This window comes from Vulpes vulpes, chromosome 13 (genome assembly GCF_048418805.1).
Source record: "Vulpes vulpes isolate BD-2025 chromosome 13, VulVul3, whole genome shotgun sequence".
Lineage (NCBI taxonomy): Eukaryota > Metazoa > Chordata > Mammalia > Carnivora > Canidae > Vulpes > Vulpes vulpes.
The window spans coordinates 92,803,371-92,821,973 of NC_132792.1; the positions used below are offsets into that span (position 1 = coordinate 92,803,371).

Genomic DNA, 18,603 nt, shown 5'->3' on the forward strand with positions numbered 1-18,603 from the left:
CTTATGGACCTCCTCTCCACTCTACTGCTTGAATGGAAGAAGTTTTCTAGACCCTCTAGAAGATAAAGTACTGATCGGGCATCCTTTCTAGAGGAGAGATAATGTGGATAGTCCTGGAGTTGGGGAAGGAAGTTATTAAATCCAGAAACATAAGAATAAAGTTAAGAAGATGGAGACCAGGGCACTTTTACATATATAGGTCTATATTTTGAACCCTAAGTTTAAGGCATGAAAAGAGTGAAGCTCTAGAGGAAAGGATTTTATCACAGTAAGCTCAGTCCAATACCCGGGACCTTGCCCTTGTCTCCTGACATCAGCTCTATCTTTTGCTACCTTTGCTCAGTCTCTTGTCCATGCATGGAGAAAGGCACAAGGGAAGACACTTTCCATATTGCCTTGGATTTTATTTTGAACTTTTCTGCAAAGCAAGTTGAACTTGCTTATAAAGGCATTCCCTTGAAGAAGCTCCCACAGGCCAAATCTGGGACAATTCAAGAATCAACATAAATACGTTAGTAATGGCTTGTAACTCATTGAATAACATAAGAATCCATGAGTTCATTTAGGTCTTAAGCAACCAGGAAAAGCTTGTCCTTAGAATACAAACTTACTGTAAAAGGAAGGATAATGTTAGACAATCACTGTATTGCAAATATTGTAGCCATAATTGATCAAGGCAAGGATCACCAGTGGATGCCCACATTTGGGGACAGTATTAATCTCCTTACTTAGAAAGGGAAAATGGTAATCTCCAATAGAACAGCCCAGTGGACACTGACTTATCTAAGTAATGAAAGATAACAGCCCTAAACAAAATATTATTGCCTACTGAGAATTTGTGCCAAAAAGTATGACCTGAATCCCAATCATGAAGGAACCCCAGATCAACCCAAATTGAGACACTGTTACAAGTCAACCAGCCTGTGTGCTTTAAAAATGTCAACAGCATTTTTTAAAAAATAAAAATTGTTCCACATAAAAAGAGACTAAAGAGGACAACCGAACACAATATGTTAATAAAGTACATTATTGAGACATTTGGCAGAATTTGATTATGAACTGTCTTTTAAGCAACAGTATTCTATCATTGTTATCTTCCCCAGATTTGATCATTGTACTATTATGGTTATGTGAGAGGATGTTTTGGTTTTTAGGACCTACACCCAGAAGTATTTAGGGTCCAAAGGCATGTATATCTGCAAATTAAATGGTTCAGTAAAATAAATTTTATTTTATATTATATATATTCTATTTATATATATGTGTATATATATGTATATATATGTGTATATACATATGCACATATGGGGGGAATATACAAGAGCTTTTTGTGCTGTTCTTGCAACTTTTCTATAGGTTAGAAACTATTAAAAAAAAAAAAAAAGCTTAACCTCTACATGAGCTTTTACTGATGCCTTCTAATTCTTGAAATGTGTCCCTGGCTAGGAGACCTAAATACCTCTTTCATTTCTAAGAAGTTCTGGTGTGTTTTGCTTCCTAACCAGATCGGTCCTGAGAAAGGTGTTGTGCATCTGGCTACCGCAGCCATTCTCAACGCTGTGTGGGACCTGTGGGCCAAGCAGGAGGGAAAGGTAACTCATCAAAGGAGCACTTGTGAGGCTCTGTGGAATAATCCAACACGTGGCAGAGGGACGAACACTTCTTCTGTGAGCAGCCGTCTGAAGACAAAGGACATACACAGCAGGCCTCCAAAAGAAATATAGAGAAGTGTTTGATTCTTTTTCTCCTTGACAGTAGTTAGGAAACTATAGGAGTAGGTTATAAAAGGCTGAGAAAGAAATGGGTTAGGAGACAGCATTGGAGACCCTGGCATGCAGGTGGGCCAGGGGCAGGTGTTTGAAATAGGAGGTTGTATTTACTTTCAGGAAAAAAATGAGTACTTTACACACATTTTATAATTCTTTTTTTTTTCCAAGCCTCTGTGGAAGTTGCTTGTTGACATGGTAAGTAAATTCTTTAACATTATAATGTTAAATAATTATAATAATGTTGTAAAGGAGATGGATTTCATGGATTACTTGCCTTTTGATAATCAGTAAATATATTCAGGATTGTCTTTAGATCACTGTCATGATGATCAAGCAAAAACCCAGTAAACTCTAATATTTGTTTTCTGATATTTGAAGTAACAGCTGACTGTGCTCACACAGTGGTCCAAGGGAGGCAGAGTTTAGGTCCTGCCTCCTACTCTGTGGAGTTTTCACGCATAGTGCAAATTCCCTGAGCCTCTGTTTCCTGACTATGAAAAGGGGATAGTCATTACTTACTTCCCTGAGAACCTTAAAGAATTTGTTTGAAGACCGACTGATAAAAGTGCTTCCTGAAAAGCAAGTGGTTATTATTAACATGTAATAATATAACATAATGTGATTGTTATATTAGTATATTATTAAGATATCATCTGGTCACTTTGAATTTAAAAGAAAGTGACACATCAGACTGTTGTAGTCTCCACTGTCTGATTCCGGAAGGGAAGGAGCCAGATGCTAAAGATATGCACCTCAATGTTTCCTTTATCCTTGGCATGTTTCTGGCCTGGTCGAGCACCTGGCATCTGAAGAGGAAAAAAGTCTAGGCAAGTTCAGATCTAGGCAGACCTGGCTTTGAATCTGGGCTCTACCACTTGCTGGTGGGTTGACCTTGGGCATGTCACTTAACCTCTTTGAGCATCAGCTGCCTCAGGGTAATGTCTTGTGTGGTTGCTAAAATTCTGGTAGTCAACAGATGAAGGCCCTGTTATTATCTGGCATCCCACTAAGGAAACACAAAAGACCACCATGGTCTTGCAGGCTGTAGGTAGACAAACATCGCTTCTTCTCTCAGAGCAAGTAAAAACAGGAGGATGTCACAACATCTGACATGGATGCAGGTGACATGGGGGCCCCATCCAAAGGGGAAGGACGTGAGTTATCTTTAGGCTCAAGGTCAGCCTTTCAGAGGTGTGTAAGAGGCAGCTTCCAAAACTGAATGATTTGCGGGCCTCTAGAGAGATGCCTGTGCCTTCATTCTTTTGGATCCTATTTCCTGTTTCAGTAGGGGCCAGTTGTCTTGAAAGAGTTAGAATCTCAGCACTGAAAAAGCTTTTACAATTTTTAATAGACCAGTGGAGTACTACTGGTGACAGTAAAACCTGAGTGGGAGTGAAGCGACTGGTTGCTTCCCAACCATTAGGTTGGGATGAGGAGAGGTCTCAGCCAGAGGCCAGCTGAGGACGTCAGCCCTGCCAGCCTGGCCAGACCGATGGACGAGGGGCAAGAAGAGGTGGGGTGAGAACAGCCAGCCATTGATGGGCCGGGGCCAGGCCGTGTGCTGAGCTGCTCATGTTGAATCCATTCTGTTCCTGTCGGCGAATTGTCCCAGTGTAACAGAGGAAATGGCCCACAGTCAGGCTGCTAATAAGCGGTGGGCACGGGGTTGACCCTGGAGGGCCTGGCTCTGAGACCAGCCAGCCTTCTTGCCTCTCCTGCTGAGCTGCTCCCGGATCATGGTCAGCCCCGGAGTGTGGAGCAGTGATGCACGGAGGGCCATGGGTGCCTGCCTCCTGCTGGGTCCGTCCTCCAGCAGCCAGGTTAGTTAGGGTGACCAGAGCCTAGGTGTCAGGAGAGGGAAGGGACAGGGCAGCGGGGGTGGGGGGTTACAGCACGAGGGTCTTGGAAAGGCGGCACTGACCTTCTGAAGGACTCTACACCAAGGAACGACAGAACCAAACAATTTAACGCAAATTGTGAAGGCCCTTTCCCAGAAAAGGTAAACCCATCCTTAAATCATAAGCTGTTTGTGAATTGTTCTGGGCCTTTCCCCTCTGCCATCGCGCTGCCAGGACCCCAGGACGCTGTTATCCTGCATTGATTTCAGATACATCACAGACGTCCTGACCGAGGAGGAAGCCTATGGTGAGTCATACTCAAATGATGGAACTGAAAGTTATCTGGTACACGCCAATGTACAAACAACATAGTAGCACACTTTGTTTTCTAAAAAAGTGATGACACTTCTTATTTTTTTCCAGAAATACTGCAGAAAGGTCAGGTTGGCAAAAAAGAGAGAGGTGGGTGGTGAGGAAATTTCCTTCATTGTTTCTGCTCTCATTGTCCTTTTGAGCGTCTGTGTCCACTTGGGTTTCATTCACACTGTCTTCCCCAATGCCCCGGGCCCAGCAGCCAGGTCTTCTGACAAAGGGTTGCATCTGGATGAAGAAGCTTCCCAGATGTGACAAAATAGGAAGACCTGGGCTAGTTTGACATCCTTGGTATTTGCATGGTCGTGAATGTGGCCAGAGGCTGGGCTTAGGGCTGGGTACCCTGGAAAGGCGGGATCAGAAGGAGGCTGGATTCTTTGGGGGCAGCAGCTTACCTAAAGGCAGTTGTAATTCTGAAGGTCCCTGGAAAGCACACAATGTTGACAAGCACTGTGTTCCCACAGAAGGGCAAATGCTGATGCATGGCTACCCTGCCTACACCACATCGTGTGCCTGGCTGGGGTACTCGGATGACACGCTGAAGCAGGTGGGCATTCAAACCTGGTTTTGGAGACAAAGATATTCCTGACTTTCTGAAATTTTCTTGTTAGCCTTTCTAAATCATTATGGATCCAAGGCCTTATTCCAAAAGTACTTATACTGGAGCAAAGTAAAGCCATTCACATTGCAGGTATGGGACTCTGTGACCTAGTAGGTCCCACCTCGGGTTCTGGAAGGTGACAGCCTGGGATTTTATTTCCAGGCAGAGGCAGCAGTGTAACATTGGGCAGTGTTCATTGAGCCATGCTGAGCCTTGGTCTCCCCACTGAAATGGGGAAATAATACGTATCTTGTGGGTGGTTTGGGGGATTCAGAATAATGCTCTGAGTTTTGTGATACCCGCAGCCCAGTGGCTGGCACACACACTGTGGTCAGCGTGTGATTGATTTATGACTCCCATCATGCTGTACTCACAGCTGAGAGAAAGACTGGTTTCTGTTTGTTTCTCTTACATCCAGTAAGTTCTGTGGATGCTGCAGAATATCCTAGCTTTAAGGAAGGGGCTATAAATGCTCCATTTCTCTTCTAGGAATGTTTGAACAATTAAAGAAATTGTTCCCATAGAGATGAGGAAAGAATGTCATCCTACAAGTACAAAGAGTTATGGTCTGTTGGCTAAGCTATTTGGGCTCTTAATTCACCAATGCCTGGTGCTCATCTGGTTCATGCTGCAGCCATAGTGTTCGTGAAACCAGATCAGAGACAAGTGGGGTACTCATTAGACCCAAGAGAGTTGGGGCACCCAGGTGACTCAGTGGCTGTCTGCCTTTGGCTCAGGTCATGATCCCAGGGTCCTGGGATAGAGTCCCACATCAGGCTCCCCGCAGGGAGCCTCCTTCTCCCTCTGCCTATGTCTCTGCCTATCTCTGTGTCGCTCATGAATAAATAAATAAAATCATAAAAAAAAAAAATAAGACCAAAGAGCTTTCTGGTGTATGATGGTGGCTCTGCTCCTTTCCCCACAGCTCTGCACAGAGGCACTGAAGGCCGGCTGGACCAGGTAACTTGTTTGTGTGATGATGCATTTCACTCTCCCATCGACCACATGACAGGCTAGCAGTGGAGAGGAGCCAGGAACAAAAGGCAGCAAGGAGGCCAGGGACTCATCCAGGAACAGGCTGACACGTAGGGACACATGGGAGAGGTTTCAACGTAGGCCAGTCTCTTTCTCCAAAGATGAGATGTGAATCCTATTTAGAATCCTAGAACATCAGATCTGAAACAGACCTTGAAGATTGTCACGTTCAAGCATCAGTCTAGCATAGAAATCCATTCTTTACTGTCAGTAATAAGCATTGGTTCAGCTTCCACTTGAAAATCTGCAGAGGCAGCAAGCCTAACTTGTAAGGTGCTTTTGCATCGTTTGAGGGCTCCATGCATTAGAAAGAGCACAGTGGGGCAGCCCAGGTGGCTCAGCGGTTTAGCGCCACCTTCAGCCCAGGGCCTGGTCCTACAGATCCCAGATTGAGTCCCACATCAGGCTTCCTGCATGGAGCCTGCTTCTCCCTCGGCCTGTGTCTCTGCCTCTTTCTCTGTCTGTCTCTCATGAATAAATAAATTTAAAAAAAATCTTTAAAAAAAAAAGAAAGAAAGAAAGAAAGAGCACAGTGTGTTAAAACCTTTCCCTTCCATAGAACTTCCAGTCACTGGTTCCAGTTTTCTGTGGAGCCTCCAGGTGCCTCCTCTTCTCCTCGAGTGGCAGTCCTCCTCATGCTGTTCTCTCTAGACCAGCTGTTGGCTCTTCTCTCCTGTCTCTCTCCTGTGTGAATATGGACCCCTGGACATCCGAGGGTCTTCCTCTGGATAAATGGTGATTGTCATTGGCCCCCAAACCTACCACAGTGCAGGACACAGAGGGACCATCATCTCGTGATGTGGTGGTCCCCATAAGCCTCTCGGTGTCAAATCATTTTAAGTGCAGTACGAGTTGTATAAGGAGGAGCCTGTGTGGATGAGCCCATGGTGTGGCACCTGTCAGTGTAAAGTGGTAACATCTGCCTTTATTTCCAGAAGTAAACAAAATTAATTATTTTGGAGGGCTCTCAATATTTTCCCGAGTTTTTTTTTCTTGGGAGTCTTGTTTTTGAGTGAAGAGAAAAATCTTAACATAAATCTTGGATGGAATTGCAGCTCTAAATAGACAGTTCAGAGTGCTATAGTTTTATTTCATGGAAGAATTAATCCCTCTCAGTGGCATAAATTAAAAAAAAAAAAAAAGTCCATGTCCTGCCTGTGGTAGTTCACCGGGCTCTCTGCAGGGCCCTCGGCCTGGCCTCCAACCTCCTGCTGCCGCTTCAAGTGTGGCCTGTGAAACAGGAGCATCAGCATTTCCTGGGAGCTGGTCAGAAATGCACACCCTGCAGCCTCTTCCCAGACCTGCTGCTCAGGAATTTGCATTTTTAACAAGATCCCATGTTAAAGGGTGATTTGTGTGGATGTTCAAGTTTGGGAGGCACTGAATTCTTGTTGACTTCTCCACTAAATAAAGAGCTGGGGAGCGAGAATTTGAAGAGGGCAACATGAAGCAGTGGAAAGAGGCTTGGGATGTGATGGATTTGGAATCAACCTCTTGGCTTTTCCCTTCTTCCCTGCAAGTACTTGCTGTATGATCATGGGCAACGTGTTCAACCTCTGCAAACCTGTTTTCTTTCTCCATAAAATGGGAATAATGCTAACTCATGATTCTCCTCAAAGTTGCGATATCTGGGATTTATAACAGGTGCTCAGTCAGAGTCTATCCCTTCCTGCCCTCCATGTGCCCAGGAAAGGTGGGAACAGCTGTTGCCGGTGAGTCACAGAAGGCTGAGGAGTGAGGGTGGAGGCCTCCTGGCACAGAAGCCGGGCATCTGGATACCGAAGCTCCCATGTGGGGGGGGAAGCGGCGTCTTTGGTGCGTTAGCGCTGAGTGGGGGAGAGAAGCAGCAGACGCCAGTGTATGCAGTGAGCACGGTTTCTGTGGGCATCGAGCAAAGCAGAGGATGTCGAGCAATCCCTGAGTGAGGGACAGGAGGCTGGCCTCCGTGAGGCAGTGCCACGCTCTCTCCTGACGACTGACCCGAGGCCTGAGGTCATAGGGAGCAGAGGCCCGGCTCTGGAGAATATTTGGGCATCAAAACAGATGAAGGGGGCTCCCAGTAAGTGGCCAGCTGTGATGAGGCACAGGAGGCCTCTGCTGCGTCTCATTCTGGGACCAGGTCACGTGAGTGCCCGGCCTCCGGCCCTGGCCGCACCCCGAGGCCCACCTCTCGCTGGGTGGAGTAAGGGGGAGGCCGCGGCGAGGGGCTGCTCAGGTGGGGGGTGTTTTATCAGACTCTTGACCTTCAGCAGGTGGTGGCGCCCCGGGGGCTCAGCGGTTGGGCGTCTGCCTTCAGCCCGGGCGTGATCCTGGGGGCCCGGACTCGGGGCCCACATCCGGCTCCCTGCGTGGGGCCTGCTTCTCCCTCTGCCTGTGTCTCTGCCTCTCTAAGTCTCTCATGGATAAATAAATAAAATCTTAAAAAAAAAGAGAAAAACAGACATTCAGGATGTGACGGGCCGGCTCCTCTGCCCAGCCTCCCTCTTCGCCTTAGTTCTGAACGTGGCTTCTTGTTCCTCACTGCTCGGCCTGCCGCAGCAAAAACTCAGTGTGGGTGGAGATCTGACTGCTCTCCTGGTCCCTCGACTAAGGGTCAGCGGGTGATTTAGCCTTGTTGCCCCTGTGCAGGAACAGGGTCATTTTCAAGTGGCTTGTCTGAGACCGGTGGGAAGAGGGCAAGAGGTTATTAGAAGACATGACCTGTGAGTTACCAGCAGAGGCAGCCGCTTCTGCAGAGAACCCGCATGTCTTTGCCACGTCCGGGGCAGACCCTACTACCAAACCACATTTATTTTCTAGGTTTAAGGTAAAAGTGGGTGCTGATCTCCAGGATGACGTCCGTAGGTGCCGCCTCATCCGGAACATGATTGGACCTGAAAAGACGTTGGTAAATGTCCTCCCCTCCCGTGGAGAAAGAGCAGCTTCGTATGAAGCCTGTGTCCTGGGCCAGAATAGAGCTTATTTCAAGCAAGGAGTAAAGCACATTGGGAATTTTAAGCTGAATGTGAGAGGAAGCATATCTTTGTGGTCTTGCAGTGGGCCAGCTCTTTAAGCAACAACGACAAAAAGCAACTGAGGGAGATGATAGTTTTAAATTTTTCCGTTCTGCAGAACTCCTTAAGTAAGATCTGGGTTAGGGACTGTTCCTTCTTGCTAGCACGGATACACCTGAGCAAACAGGACCCCCCTTGGTGTCCTGGTGTGTCATTATTTAATTTCCCTTAACAAATATGTCCTGCCTGGTTCATCACGTAGGCTGCTCTCGGGGAGCTAAGGTTGAAGAAATGCCAAACTTTTCTGAGATAAATGTAAGGATCACGCATTCCTGAGTACATATTTTTATAAGATGTTTCTTATTCCATGCAAAATATTTTTATGAAGTTACAATGAAATGTTTTTGTGAAGTTTTTGGAGGTGTATTTCATAAGTTAACAAAAATAAAAGTCGAGTCATTGAGTTAGGATCAGAACTGCTACTATTTATAGACGAGTTACTGCAACTTTTGCCTTATGGGGCCATCGTTATCCAAATAATTTGTGATACAGATTGATTCTAGATATATTGTCCTCTGGTCCTCATAGTGTCCCCTGAGGGACCTCACACCACCATGTCCATCTCCATATCTGTCTTCTGTAAGCATGATAATGTCAGGGATGGAGAGGCCCTTTCTTAGCGTCTACACACCCAGCACCTGGCTTCCAGGGAGCCGGGACCTAGGAGTTCAAAGGTCATTTACGTGACTTAGTGTTCTTGACCAATTCCTTAACTGCTCTGCATGTCAGTTTTCTTTTCTGTAAACTGAGTTAATATGAACTGCTTCATAGAGTTGTTGTAAACACTAAAGGGGGCAAAATCCGTAAAATGGCCAGTTAAGTAGATGCTTCATTAATAGTAGAGTTTGGGTTATTTATTATTGTGCCAAACTCATAGTTAGCAGTAGTCGATAAATGACCAGTGATCAAATTCAGAATTGGTGATGCATAATTCAGAATGTGATAAAATGGTTTCCAGAATAATGAATACTGCAAGACAAATGTAATTGGGTGCCACCTAAGTGAAGATTGGGCCAGAGCTCCAGGGCCATTGAGCACTTCTGGGTCTAGCCCAGAAGGCACTTTAGGACATCACAGTAGCTCTGTGAGTGACTTGCATCTCCTCCAAGAGCCACAGTTCCAGTCTTGGTGGCTGCTCTTTGGCCACCTTTGTGCTGGCTGCATGCTGGTCCTCCGTGGAGGAAATGTCAGGCTCCCTCCAGAAGTCTTATCAGTAGTCAGTGGCACCAAGTGACGGCATTTCCTCGCTTAGAGCCATAGTCACAAGTCAGCACCAGGCAGACCTCACAGTGAAGGGTCTCTCTCTGTCTTCTTGCAGATGATGGATGCCAACCAGCGCTGGGATGTGCCCGAGGCAGTAAAGTGGATGTCACAGCTGGCTGAGTTCAAGCCACTGTGGATTGAGGAGCCCACCTCCCCTGATGACATTCTGGGACATGCCGCCATTTCCAAGGTAGAAAAACTGCTCTTTCCCCTGACACTACTGAGATAGATAGGTAGATAGATAATTTTTGTTGTTGTTGGTTGGTTTTCTGAAGTGGCCATGACAGATCTAAAATTCTTTCACTTATTTCTTTTAACATTTCTATTTATTTTAGAGATAGTATATTGCTAAGAGTTGAAAGGCTGCCAGCAATCCAAAGATTAATAGACATGGCTCCATACTTTGTAACTATAGAAATCTGACTGATATTAAAATATTTTACTCACCCAGAATGAAAAGTGTAGATTCCTCTGGTTGACCCAAAAGACGAGATTCGCTTAGCTAAGGCCAAGGTCAGGCCGCCCCAAGAGAAGGCTGCCTAGAGCCCTCACACCGGGACACTTCCCGCACAGATCACAGATCCACCCAGGTTCCCTACCTGTCGGGTTTAGGGAGACCTGGATACATCAGAATATCTGAGGAACATCCTTTCTCAGGAAGCGTCTCCCTTTAGCCAGGTATCTGGCACTGATGTATATAAAGCCAGAATGCCAGGTAATAAATTTATAAAGAGAACTCCCAACTTCTGGGAGCACTAGATTTTTGTATCCTCTGACCAGAGCAAGATCCCTGAGGAGCCACATTAAACCAAAGGCTTTTGGATAAGTGAGAAATCAGGGCAGGTTGTTGATGTGAATATGCGACCATGTCATCCAAGGAGGCCCCAAGCATCCATCCACAGAGTGCGGATGTGCCTGCCCCTGGCACTGGGCGTGCTGAGTCTTAAGCCTCACCCCTCCCCGGGGAAGCACTCACCCCTACGTAGCTTCGCTGGCCTTATAGTCCACTCCTGCCTGCCTGGGAGCAGACGATCCCCCTGAGCTGACTCTGCATTGCTATATTCTCCCCAACTCTGAAAATGATCACTCTGAGGACAGTCAGTTCCAAGTTCTGGGAGGGACACGTTGGTGTGCCCTGTGTGAAGCTGTGGGTCCTCCTGGGGCCATCCTGCTCCATTCCTTTCAGTCCATGAACATAGGAGCTCCTGATGTCAGGCCCTGCGCAGAAGCCTGTGTTCGAGGGATGCCCTCCGTTCCTCCCATGTCACAGCCTCACTGCAAAGAAAGGAAGACATGTGAATCCTAGATAGGTGGCATGCTGGGTGGGGCCCTGAGTCCTGAGAGAGTAGAAGGAAGGTCACTGAAGGGAGACACAGGTGTGGGCCAGGACGGTGGAGCGCCCTCGGGAGGTAAGGCAACAGCTGGTCCTGAGCAGAATTGCACCAAGGTCGGGGTGACTGTTGGCTTAAACAGACCTGAAAGCTTCTGAGGAGTCGTTCTGAAATGAGAATCTGGTGAGAGGCCATAGTTTGACAAAGACTTCCACCTTGGGGTTCTTCTGGGTTGCCATGCCCTAGTGCTGCCCGCTTGCCCACACAGCAAGGACCTGCACCTGCCCTCCACCCCCACCTGACGAGTCTCCTTGGAAGCTCATCCAGGCTTCAGCCCTCTGAGGTTTTGTGCCCGTGGAGATGGCCATCCACTCATTGCATGAAGTGGGCACAGACAGACCGGGGCGGGGGGAGGGGGAAGCTGCAGAGACAGCAGGCACAGGCGGGGCCGTGGGGATACCCAGCACAGTTGAGGTATACGTGGGGGGTTGTGGGAAGCACGGGTCCCTGGGACTGAGGATGAGTCCATCTGTGCAGAAGACGCAGCCCAACACTGTGAGCCACTGTACTGTTCTGAAGGAAAGGATGGGATTAAAGATTTGACTGGAAAAAACATGCCGGATGGATTGCGATGGAGAACAGGGGAGTGTGGTACGGACAGAAAGCAGAGCTAGGCTTTCCCAGTGATCTCGGAGAGTGGGCAGTGAGGGAGAGAGCAGCCTGACGATAGAAGGTTCAGGAAATATTTATTTTTTATTTTTTTAAAGATTTTATTTATTTATTCATGAAAGACACAGAGAGAGAGGCAGAGACACAGGCAGAGGGAGAAGCAGGTTCTATGCAGAGAGCCTGACATGGGACTCGATCCCGGGTCTCCAGGATCACGCCCTGGGCTGTAGGCAGCGCTAAACTAACTGCTGGGCCACCCAGGGCTGCCCTCAGGAAATATTTAAAAGGAAGAAATAAAAGTTGATATCTATTTAGTGTCAGAAACATATGCTCTAAAATGGTAGAGTGAATAAGGCTGGTATTCCCCACTCTGTTTTTTTGAGATAGAGAACTCATTTAAATTAGAGGTTTCTAAGAAGCATATACCAGGAAGCTAAAAGGTGCCCCAGGGACCATCCACTTTAACTCCTGACCTGGGGACAAGGAGGCCAAAGCTCTGGGTGATCCATGACTCACCTCCGTCCACACATAGAGGCAGGACAGGTAGCAGGGGTGGGGACACCTGGCTCCCAAATTAAAGGTTTTTCTAGAGGGAGGTTTTCCTATCTAGTGGTTCAGATGCTTCCCCTGGCGATGGTGTTGGCCTGGGTTCTATCCCCAGTTCTACACCTTTGTAGCTTTGTACCCTTTGTAGCTCTGCTTACTTGCCCTGCGTCTGTTTCTCACCTGTGAAATGGGGACGATGGTGGCCCCTATCCCGATGGGCTGTGACGGGGAGTCATTCAGTCAGGGTTTCAAACCCCAGCAGACAGGCAGTAAGAGCTCAGATGGTGTTAGCTGTTGGTGCCATTGTTATTACTCCCTAAACATGGGGAGATAAGCTGGGCAGAAACCGAAGGTGCTTGAGGAAGGGGCCTGTGGCATCCCCAGTGGGGCCGGGAAGGGAAGAGCCCCAGCCTAGGTGGAGGGGGTGAGGTGGGAAAACAGAGAGAACTGTGCTGTGTCAGGTAGACTCCAGCATTCTCCAGGTGAGGATTTCACCTGTAGGAGTGAACTCAGCCAGACCTGTAAAGTGAATCTAAGGCCACTCACTGAGCTTGAAGGGAGATTGTTCTAGAAGGACCACCGAAGGGGGGCGGTGGGGAGAATCTGCAGAAGGACGGCCAGGAAGGAGCTAATGGCAGCGCCTGAACAGGCCCTGGCCTTCTCACGGGCAGACACACCCAGCCCCTGGCCGACCTTCTGTCATTCCTTACACGCCCCACAGCCCCGCAGCAGGGACGTTTCCTTCTTCAGCTCTCAGTAGTTAAACAACTGTAAATATTTTTAAACATTGAGAGCTTCAGTTCAAAGACTTAGGAAAATAACACCAGGTTGCCTTATATTTTATAGGCATTGGCCCCGTTAGGAATTGGTGTTGCCACAGGAGAACAGGTAAGTGCCATCTCCTTGGGGTCGGTGCACATGGCCACCCACTGAGGACACCAGTGTACATTAAGCCCTGTCACCGGGGCTACTTTGGGTTGGGAAGTTTTCATCTCCAAACTTGGGATGTTTTACTGCACATCATTAGAGCCTGGAGTCAGATACAGTCAAAAGTTTATATTTTTTTGCTACGATTTATATGATGTAAGGCCATTAATCTTTGTCAAGGTATCTAATTAAAATCTACAAGGCAGCAATTTAAAGCTGCTTCTGCAGGGGCGCCTGGGTGGTTGGGCTGGTTGAGTGTCTGATTTCGGCTCAGGTCATGATCTCAGGGTCCCTGGATCAAGCCCCACATTGGGCTTTGCGCTCAGCAGATAGTCTGCTTGAAGATTCTCTCCCTCTGCCTCTTCCCCTGCATTCTCTCTCTCTCTCTCTCTCTTTCTCTCTCTCTCTCAAATAAATAATCTTTAATAAAGTTGCTCCTGCAAGGGCATAAGATGCACTGAATGGTTTTAGGAAAGCCAGCTTCCAAATTGAATAAACATTACTGCGTTCACTCTTTGTGCTTATAAACGAAGCCCCAACGCCTGCCAAAACCTGCGGCAGTCCACCCACGAGCAGAGCAGTGTGAAGGAACAGATTCTCGGTTCTCCCAGCAAAAGGAGCAATGCTGTTTAGCCGTGGCTTTCTGGCATCTGAGCCACCTGCTCATCCGCCGTTGCCGTATTTCTTCCTGATGCTCCGCTTCGCCTCCCACTTGCCAGCCGCTCTGACGGTTATTCCTTAATAGATGTCAGGCCGGCGTGACTTTGGTGTGACTCACACCCCGCCACTAGCAGATTGATGAAGCGGGGAGCAGTAAGGTCTGTACTGTCAGGGCTTGCTTCGTGCCAGGTGAGAACAAAGAATAGATAGATGCCCGGCTTCCTGAAGGCCCGTGCTGAGCACCTTGGCGTTGGCGCATTGCCAGGTTCGCAGGCCCTGAAAGCCAAAGCTGACTCTTCTGTTGGTTTTATTTTACTTCTGTTTCCAGTGCCACAATAGAGTGATATTTAAGCAACTCCTACAAGCAAAAGCCCTGCAGTTTCTCCAGATTGACAGCTGCAGGCTGGGAAGTGTCAATGAAAACCTCTCAGTGTTGCTGATGGCCAAAAAATTTGAAAGTAAGGGCTGCTCACCAAACCAAAGCTCCACGTCCCGCCCACCGCACGCCTGCTGGTGGGGACCCTCTTTTCAGCCTAATCAGGGAAACTGATGATTTCGGTCCTGGAATTTCATCCCTGAATAATAAAGAATGATCTAATCACCTGCAGGCAATGAGAAAACCCGCAGGTTTCTTTTCATCCGCCCACCCCCACCCTGCTTGGCATTAAGTACAAATTTGTCTTTCTTGTAGTTCCTGTTTGCCCCCATGCTGGTGGCGTTGGCCTGTGTGAGCTGGTTCAGCACCTGATTATATTTGACTTCATATCAGTTTCTGCAAGCCTTCAGAACAGGTAATGTGGAGTGAACTTCAGGAGTGTCTTGCAGTCCACCCAGACCTTCTGCATCTCTCTGCTCTCGAGACCCGAGGAGAGCTCTGTCCTTTGCCATGTCCTAGAACTCAGAGGCCGAGCTGGTTTTGCTTCCCCTTTCTCATATGGGGCAGTTACACTGGTGCCCCAGCAGTGAACAGAACTTTGAGGGGCAGGTTTTTGGGAGCCACCTTTGTCTTCTAAGTACATGGTGGGTGGGTGGGACAGAGGAACCCTTGGAAACCAGAACTCCTTTTTTTAAGTAGACTCCACACCCAGCATGGAGCCCAGTGCAGGGTTTGAACTCATGATCCTGAGATCAAGACCTGAGCTGAGATCGAGTCGGCCTCTCAACCGACTGAGCTCCCAGAACTCTTTCCTTTTTAAAGCCTTGCTTTCATCATACATATATTCTCTGCTTCTGTCCAATGTCCTGGTGCCAGTGCTGGAGTCTTTTATAATCTGCCTGCATCTAGTTCCACCTTGTTTCTCAACGTGTCTCAGGTGAACTCTAAGACAGTCTTCCAGTTATCTGCACACATACGGCTTTATTTTTATCATTATTTTAAGGATTGACTTATTTCAGAGACAGTGAGCGAGCAGGGGGAGGGGCAGAGGGGGAGAGATTGAGAGAGAGTGAGCGAGAGCCAGCTGGACATGGGGCTTGGCCCCAGGACCCTGAGATCATGAGGTGAGCTGAAATCAAGAGCTGGCTGCTTAACCGACTCAGCCACCCGGACACCCCCACATACAGCTTAATTACACATTTCTTTCCTCCTAGAATTAAATGTGGTATCACATAAAGATCACTGGCCGTGATCTTTATATGGTGGAGGCACTAATACATGCATGGGAATAGTAAATACCAAGTATGGGACCATGGGAGAGAAATGGGACCTGTAAGGGTTGGTAGGGGGCCTCGGTGATAAGGTAATGGTTTCTCTCTGAAGTTGGAGGCTGAGTACGTAGATGCTGGCTTTTATTTCGGAAATACTATGTATGATAAAAAGTGAACATTCCAGGGTTATTCTGCTATTGCCCCTTCTCACTTCAGTCCTGAAGGTGGGACCAAGGGGAGGTTCAGTCCAACCTTGCAAGGTCCTGCAAGTCTTGAGGGCTGAGAAAGGGGCAAACCCAGAGCGTGGTGTGCTGTGACCACCCTCATGTGGGCGAGGGTGCCTCATGCCACTGCTCTGCTCGGGAATGCTGCTACCGTGTGAGCGGAGCACCTCTGCTCTGTGCCTGGAGCACCCAGTCCCTGCACATTCTTTAGGGCCAGAATGTCCTCTCCCATGGGGTTGGCTCTTCTGTAGCCTGTCCTTTATAGATTATACATAACGCATATCCTAGTCAGTAACTTAGTATCTGTGTCCACTGAAACCAGATGCTCAATCCTTGAGCCACCCAGGCATCCCTTAAGATGTATTTAATGCACCTAACCTATTGAACATCATAGCTTAGCCAAACCCACCTTAAACATACTCAGAACACCTGTTATTAGGGGATCCTTGGGTGGCTTGATGGTTTAGCGCCTGCCTTCAGCCCAGGGCGTAATCCTGGAGTCCTGGGATCGAGTCCCACATCGAGCTCCCTGCATGGAGCCTGCTTCTCCCTCTGCCTGTCTCTGCCTCTCTCTCATGAATAAATAAAATCTTTAAAAAGAGAAAAAAAGAATACCCGTATTAGCCTGTGTCTGGGCGGAATCATCTGACATAAATAAAATGTTGAACAGCTCATGTAATTTGCTGGATACTGAGAGTGTGAGACAGAACGGTGTTGTGGCTCAAACAGTCGCTCGAGTGCATCGGCTGCCGACCCTCACGCTGGTGGGTTGATGGGACTGCTGCCACAGCCCAGTATCAGAGGGAGGATCGGCTTGCCTATCACGACGAGCTGGGAAAAGATCCAAATTCCAAATTTGAAATACGGTTCTACTGAATGCATATGGCTTTTGCTTCATCGTGAAGTCGAAACATCTTAAGTCAAACCATGGTAAGTCAGGCATGATCTGTAGGGTTACAAGAGAACTCTTTGGTCCCCTACCCCCACGAGACTTCGTCGGACCCCTCACAGTGCTTTATTTTACAGAGGGAAAGAACCTGCAGAGGTTGAAAGATTTGCATAGAAACACATGCCTGATGAAGTCTGCCCTTTCTTTAGTGTTGCTTGTCCCTTTGCTTTAACAGTGCCACACCAATGATCTAACGGGACATTAGTGCCCTAATCCAAGTCCTTCCTCCTAGGATGTGTGAGTATGTCGATCACCTGCATGAACATTTCAGGTATCCTGTGATAATCAAGAAGGCATCCTACATGCCTCCTAAGGTGAGTTTGGCCAGGGACCAGCCCCTGTATACTTGTTCTTGTAGGTTGGACACTAGAGCAAAGCTATCTCCTAATTTTCAGTATCTAGAAATTACAGAATATCAGCAATATCAGAAATTACAGCAATATCAAATAACCAAGGCCTGAAGGTCAGGGGTCAAGGGTGAAATTGCCCTGAAAAGGATTCTCTAATGCCAGCCTTTCTCCCCAACACCTGCTGAGGCATTAAAATGTATACTTCTTGTGCAAGCCTCCGACCCCCGAAAAAACCCAAACAACAAAAACAAAACTTGACACCATCTAGCATGTTACTGAACTGAAACACTTAACTGCAGATGTTATCTGGACCATTTATCTTCATCATGTCCAAGACATGATGTCATTTTCACTCACAGAAGTTGAATTGTCAAAGGAAGTATGATTAATACTTTAAGATGTAGCCAGTAAAGTGTATCCTTCTCCATTTCAAACAATCTGAAAACTTTCTACGAGCAGCAGAGATACATATAGGAGTTTTGTTCCAGGTGGTTATTGACACGACTCAACTCTTTGTTTGATAGGATGCTGGTTATTCAACAGAAATGAAGGAGGAGTCTGTGAAGAAACACCAATATCCAGATGGTGAAGTCTGGAAGAAACTCCTTGCTGCTCAAGAGAATTAAATGTTCAGCCCTAACACTCTTTTCTAAGTGAAAACTTAAAAAACTTTTTGGGTATGCTTTTGTGAAAACAAGAGAAAGGATCATCCTAGCAATCAAAACAAGTTCAGCTAAAAGTCCTCGTAACCTCAAAAATCAGCTCAGTTGTCATTCCTTGATTCTTTTAGCAAATAAACACATATTCTCCTAATTGATCCTTGAACAAATTTAGATTGAATTCAAAGTCTAGAAAGATGTTAACAAAATTTCTATCAAGTGCTGGTACCTAGACATTAAACTGTACTTTGAAAATAAGCAGCAGCTTGCACAATTATTGGAACAATGCCTTATTCTAACACTTGTCAAAAATTAGCATAGTAAAAATAGTTCTGCAGCACCATGGGGTAGCTGGTGTGTAACAAAGGTAAAAGGTTTTCACAGGATTAGACTGAGCAAGAGAAAGGCTAAACTACTCCAGGGCTAAGTGTGTTAGTAGAGGATTCATACCATACTGAAACCATGGCAGCGGGAATGGGCAGGAAAATGGCATTTCATCCATTATTTTCCCATTATCTTTAAATAAACCTTTATCCTAAATAATCATCATGTGCTAATGATAAATGCAGCCAGAATTAGATGAACCACAGAAAAAATATAGGGCAAAATACTTAGCATTTTAAAAACATACTAAATCTTGGGACACCTGGGTGGCTCAGCAGTTGAGCGGCTGCCGTCTCAGTGTCTCAGGATTGAGACCCATTTCGGGG

The 18,603-nt window shown here is 47.0% G+C and overlaps 1 protein-coding gene across 7 annotated transcripts in view; it reads left to right on the forward strand.

Annotated features, from left to right (window-relative positions):
- The window catches only part of ENOSF1 (enolase superfamily member 1), a 28,336-nt gene extending 10,185 nt beyond the window's left edge, over nucleotides 1-18,151 (forward strand). For 2 of the 7 annotated variants that reach the window (XM_072735050.1, XM_072735053.1), the window contains 14 exons: nucleotides 1,506-1,592; nucleotides 1,938-1,964; nucleotides 3,842-3,914; nucleotides 4,031-4,069; nucleotides 4,444-4,526; nucleotides 5,506-5,540; nucleotides 6,267-6,350; nucleotides 8,415-8,502; nucleotides 9,987-10,121; nucleotides 13,324-13,365; nucleotides 14,393-14,522; nucleotides 14,756-14,855; nucleotides 17,117-17,198; nucleotides 17,759-18,151. In XM_072735050.1, the coding sequence (XP_072591151.1) occupies nucleotides 1,506-1,592; nucleotides 1,938-1,964; nucleotides 3,842-3,914; nucleotides 4,031-4,069; nucleotides 4,444-4,526; nucleotides 5,506-5,540; nucleotides 6,267-6,350; nucleotides 8,415-8,502; nucleotides 9,987-10,121; nucleotides 13,324-13,365; nucleotides 14,393-14,522; nucleotides 14,756-14,855; nucleotides 17,117-17,198; nucleotides 17,759-17,860 (1,107 nt within the window). In that variant the 3' untranslated portion in view covers nucleotides 17,861-18,151. Of the gene's footprint in view, nucleotides 1-1,505; nucleotides 1,593-1,937; nucleotides 1,965-3,841; nucleotides 3,915-4,030; nucleotides 4,070-4,443; nucleotides 4,527-5,505; nucleotides 5,541-6,266; nucleotides 6,351-8,414; nucleotides 8,503-9,986; nucleotides 10,122-13,323; nucleotides 13,366-14,392; nucleotides 14,523-14,755; nucleotides 14,856-17,059; nucleotides 17,199-17,758 lie in introns of all 7 variants that reach the window. The other 5 variants (XR_011996737.1, XR_011996738.1, XM_026006557.2 and 2 more) reach the window with 5 other exon arrangements.
- The last annotated feature ends 452 nt before the right edge of the window (nucleotides 18,152-18,603 follow it).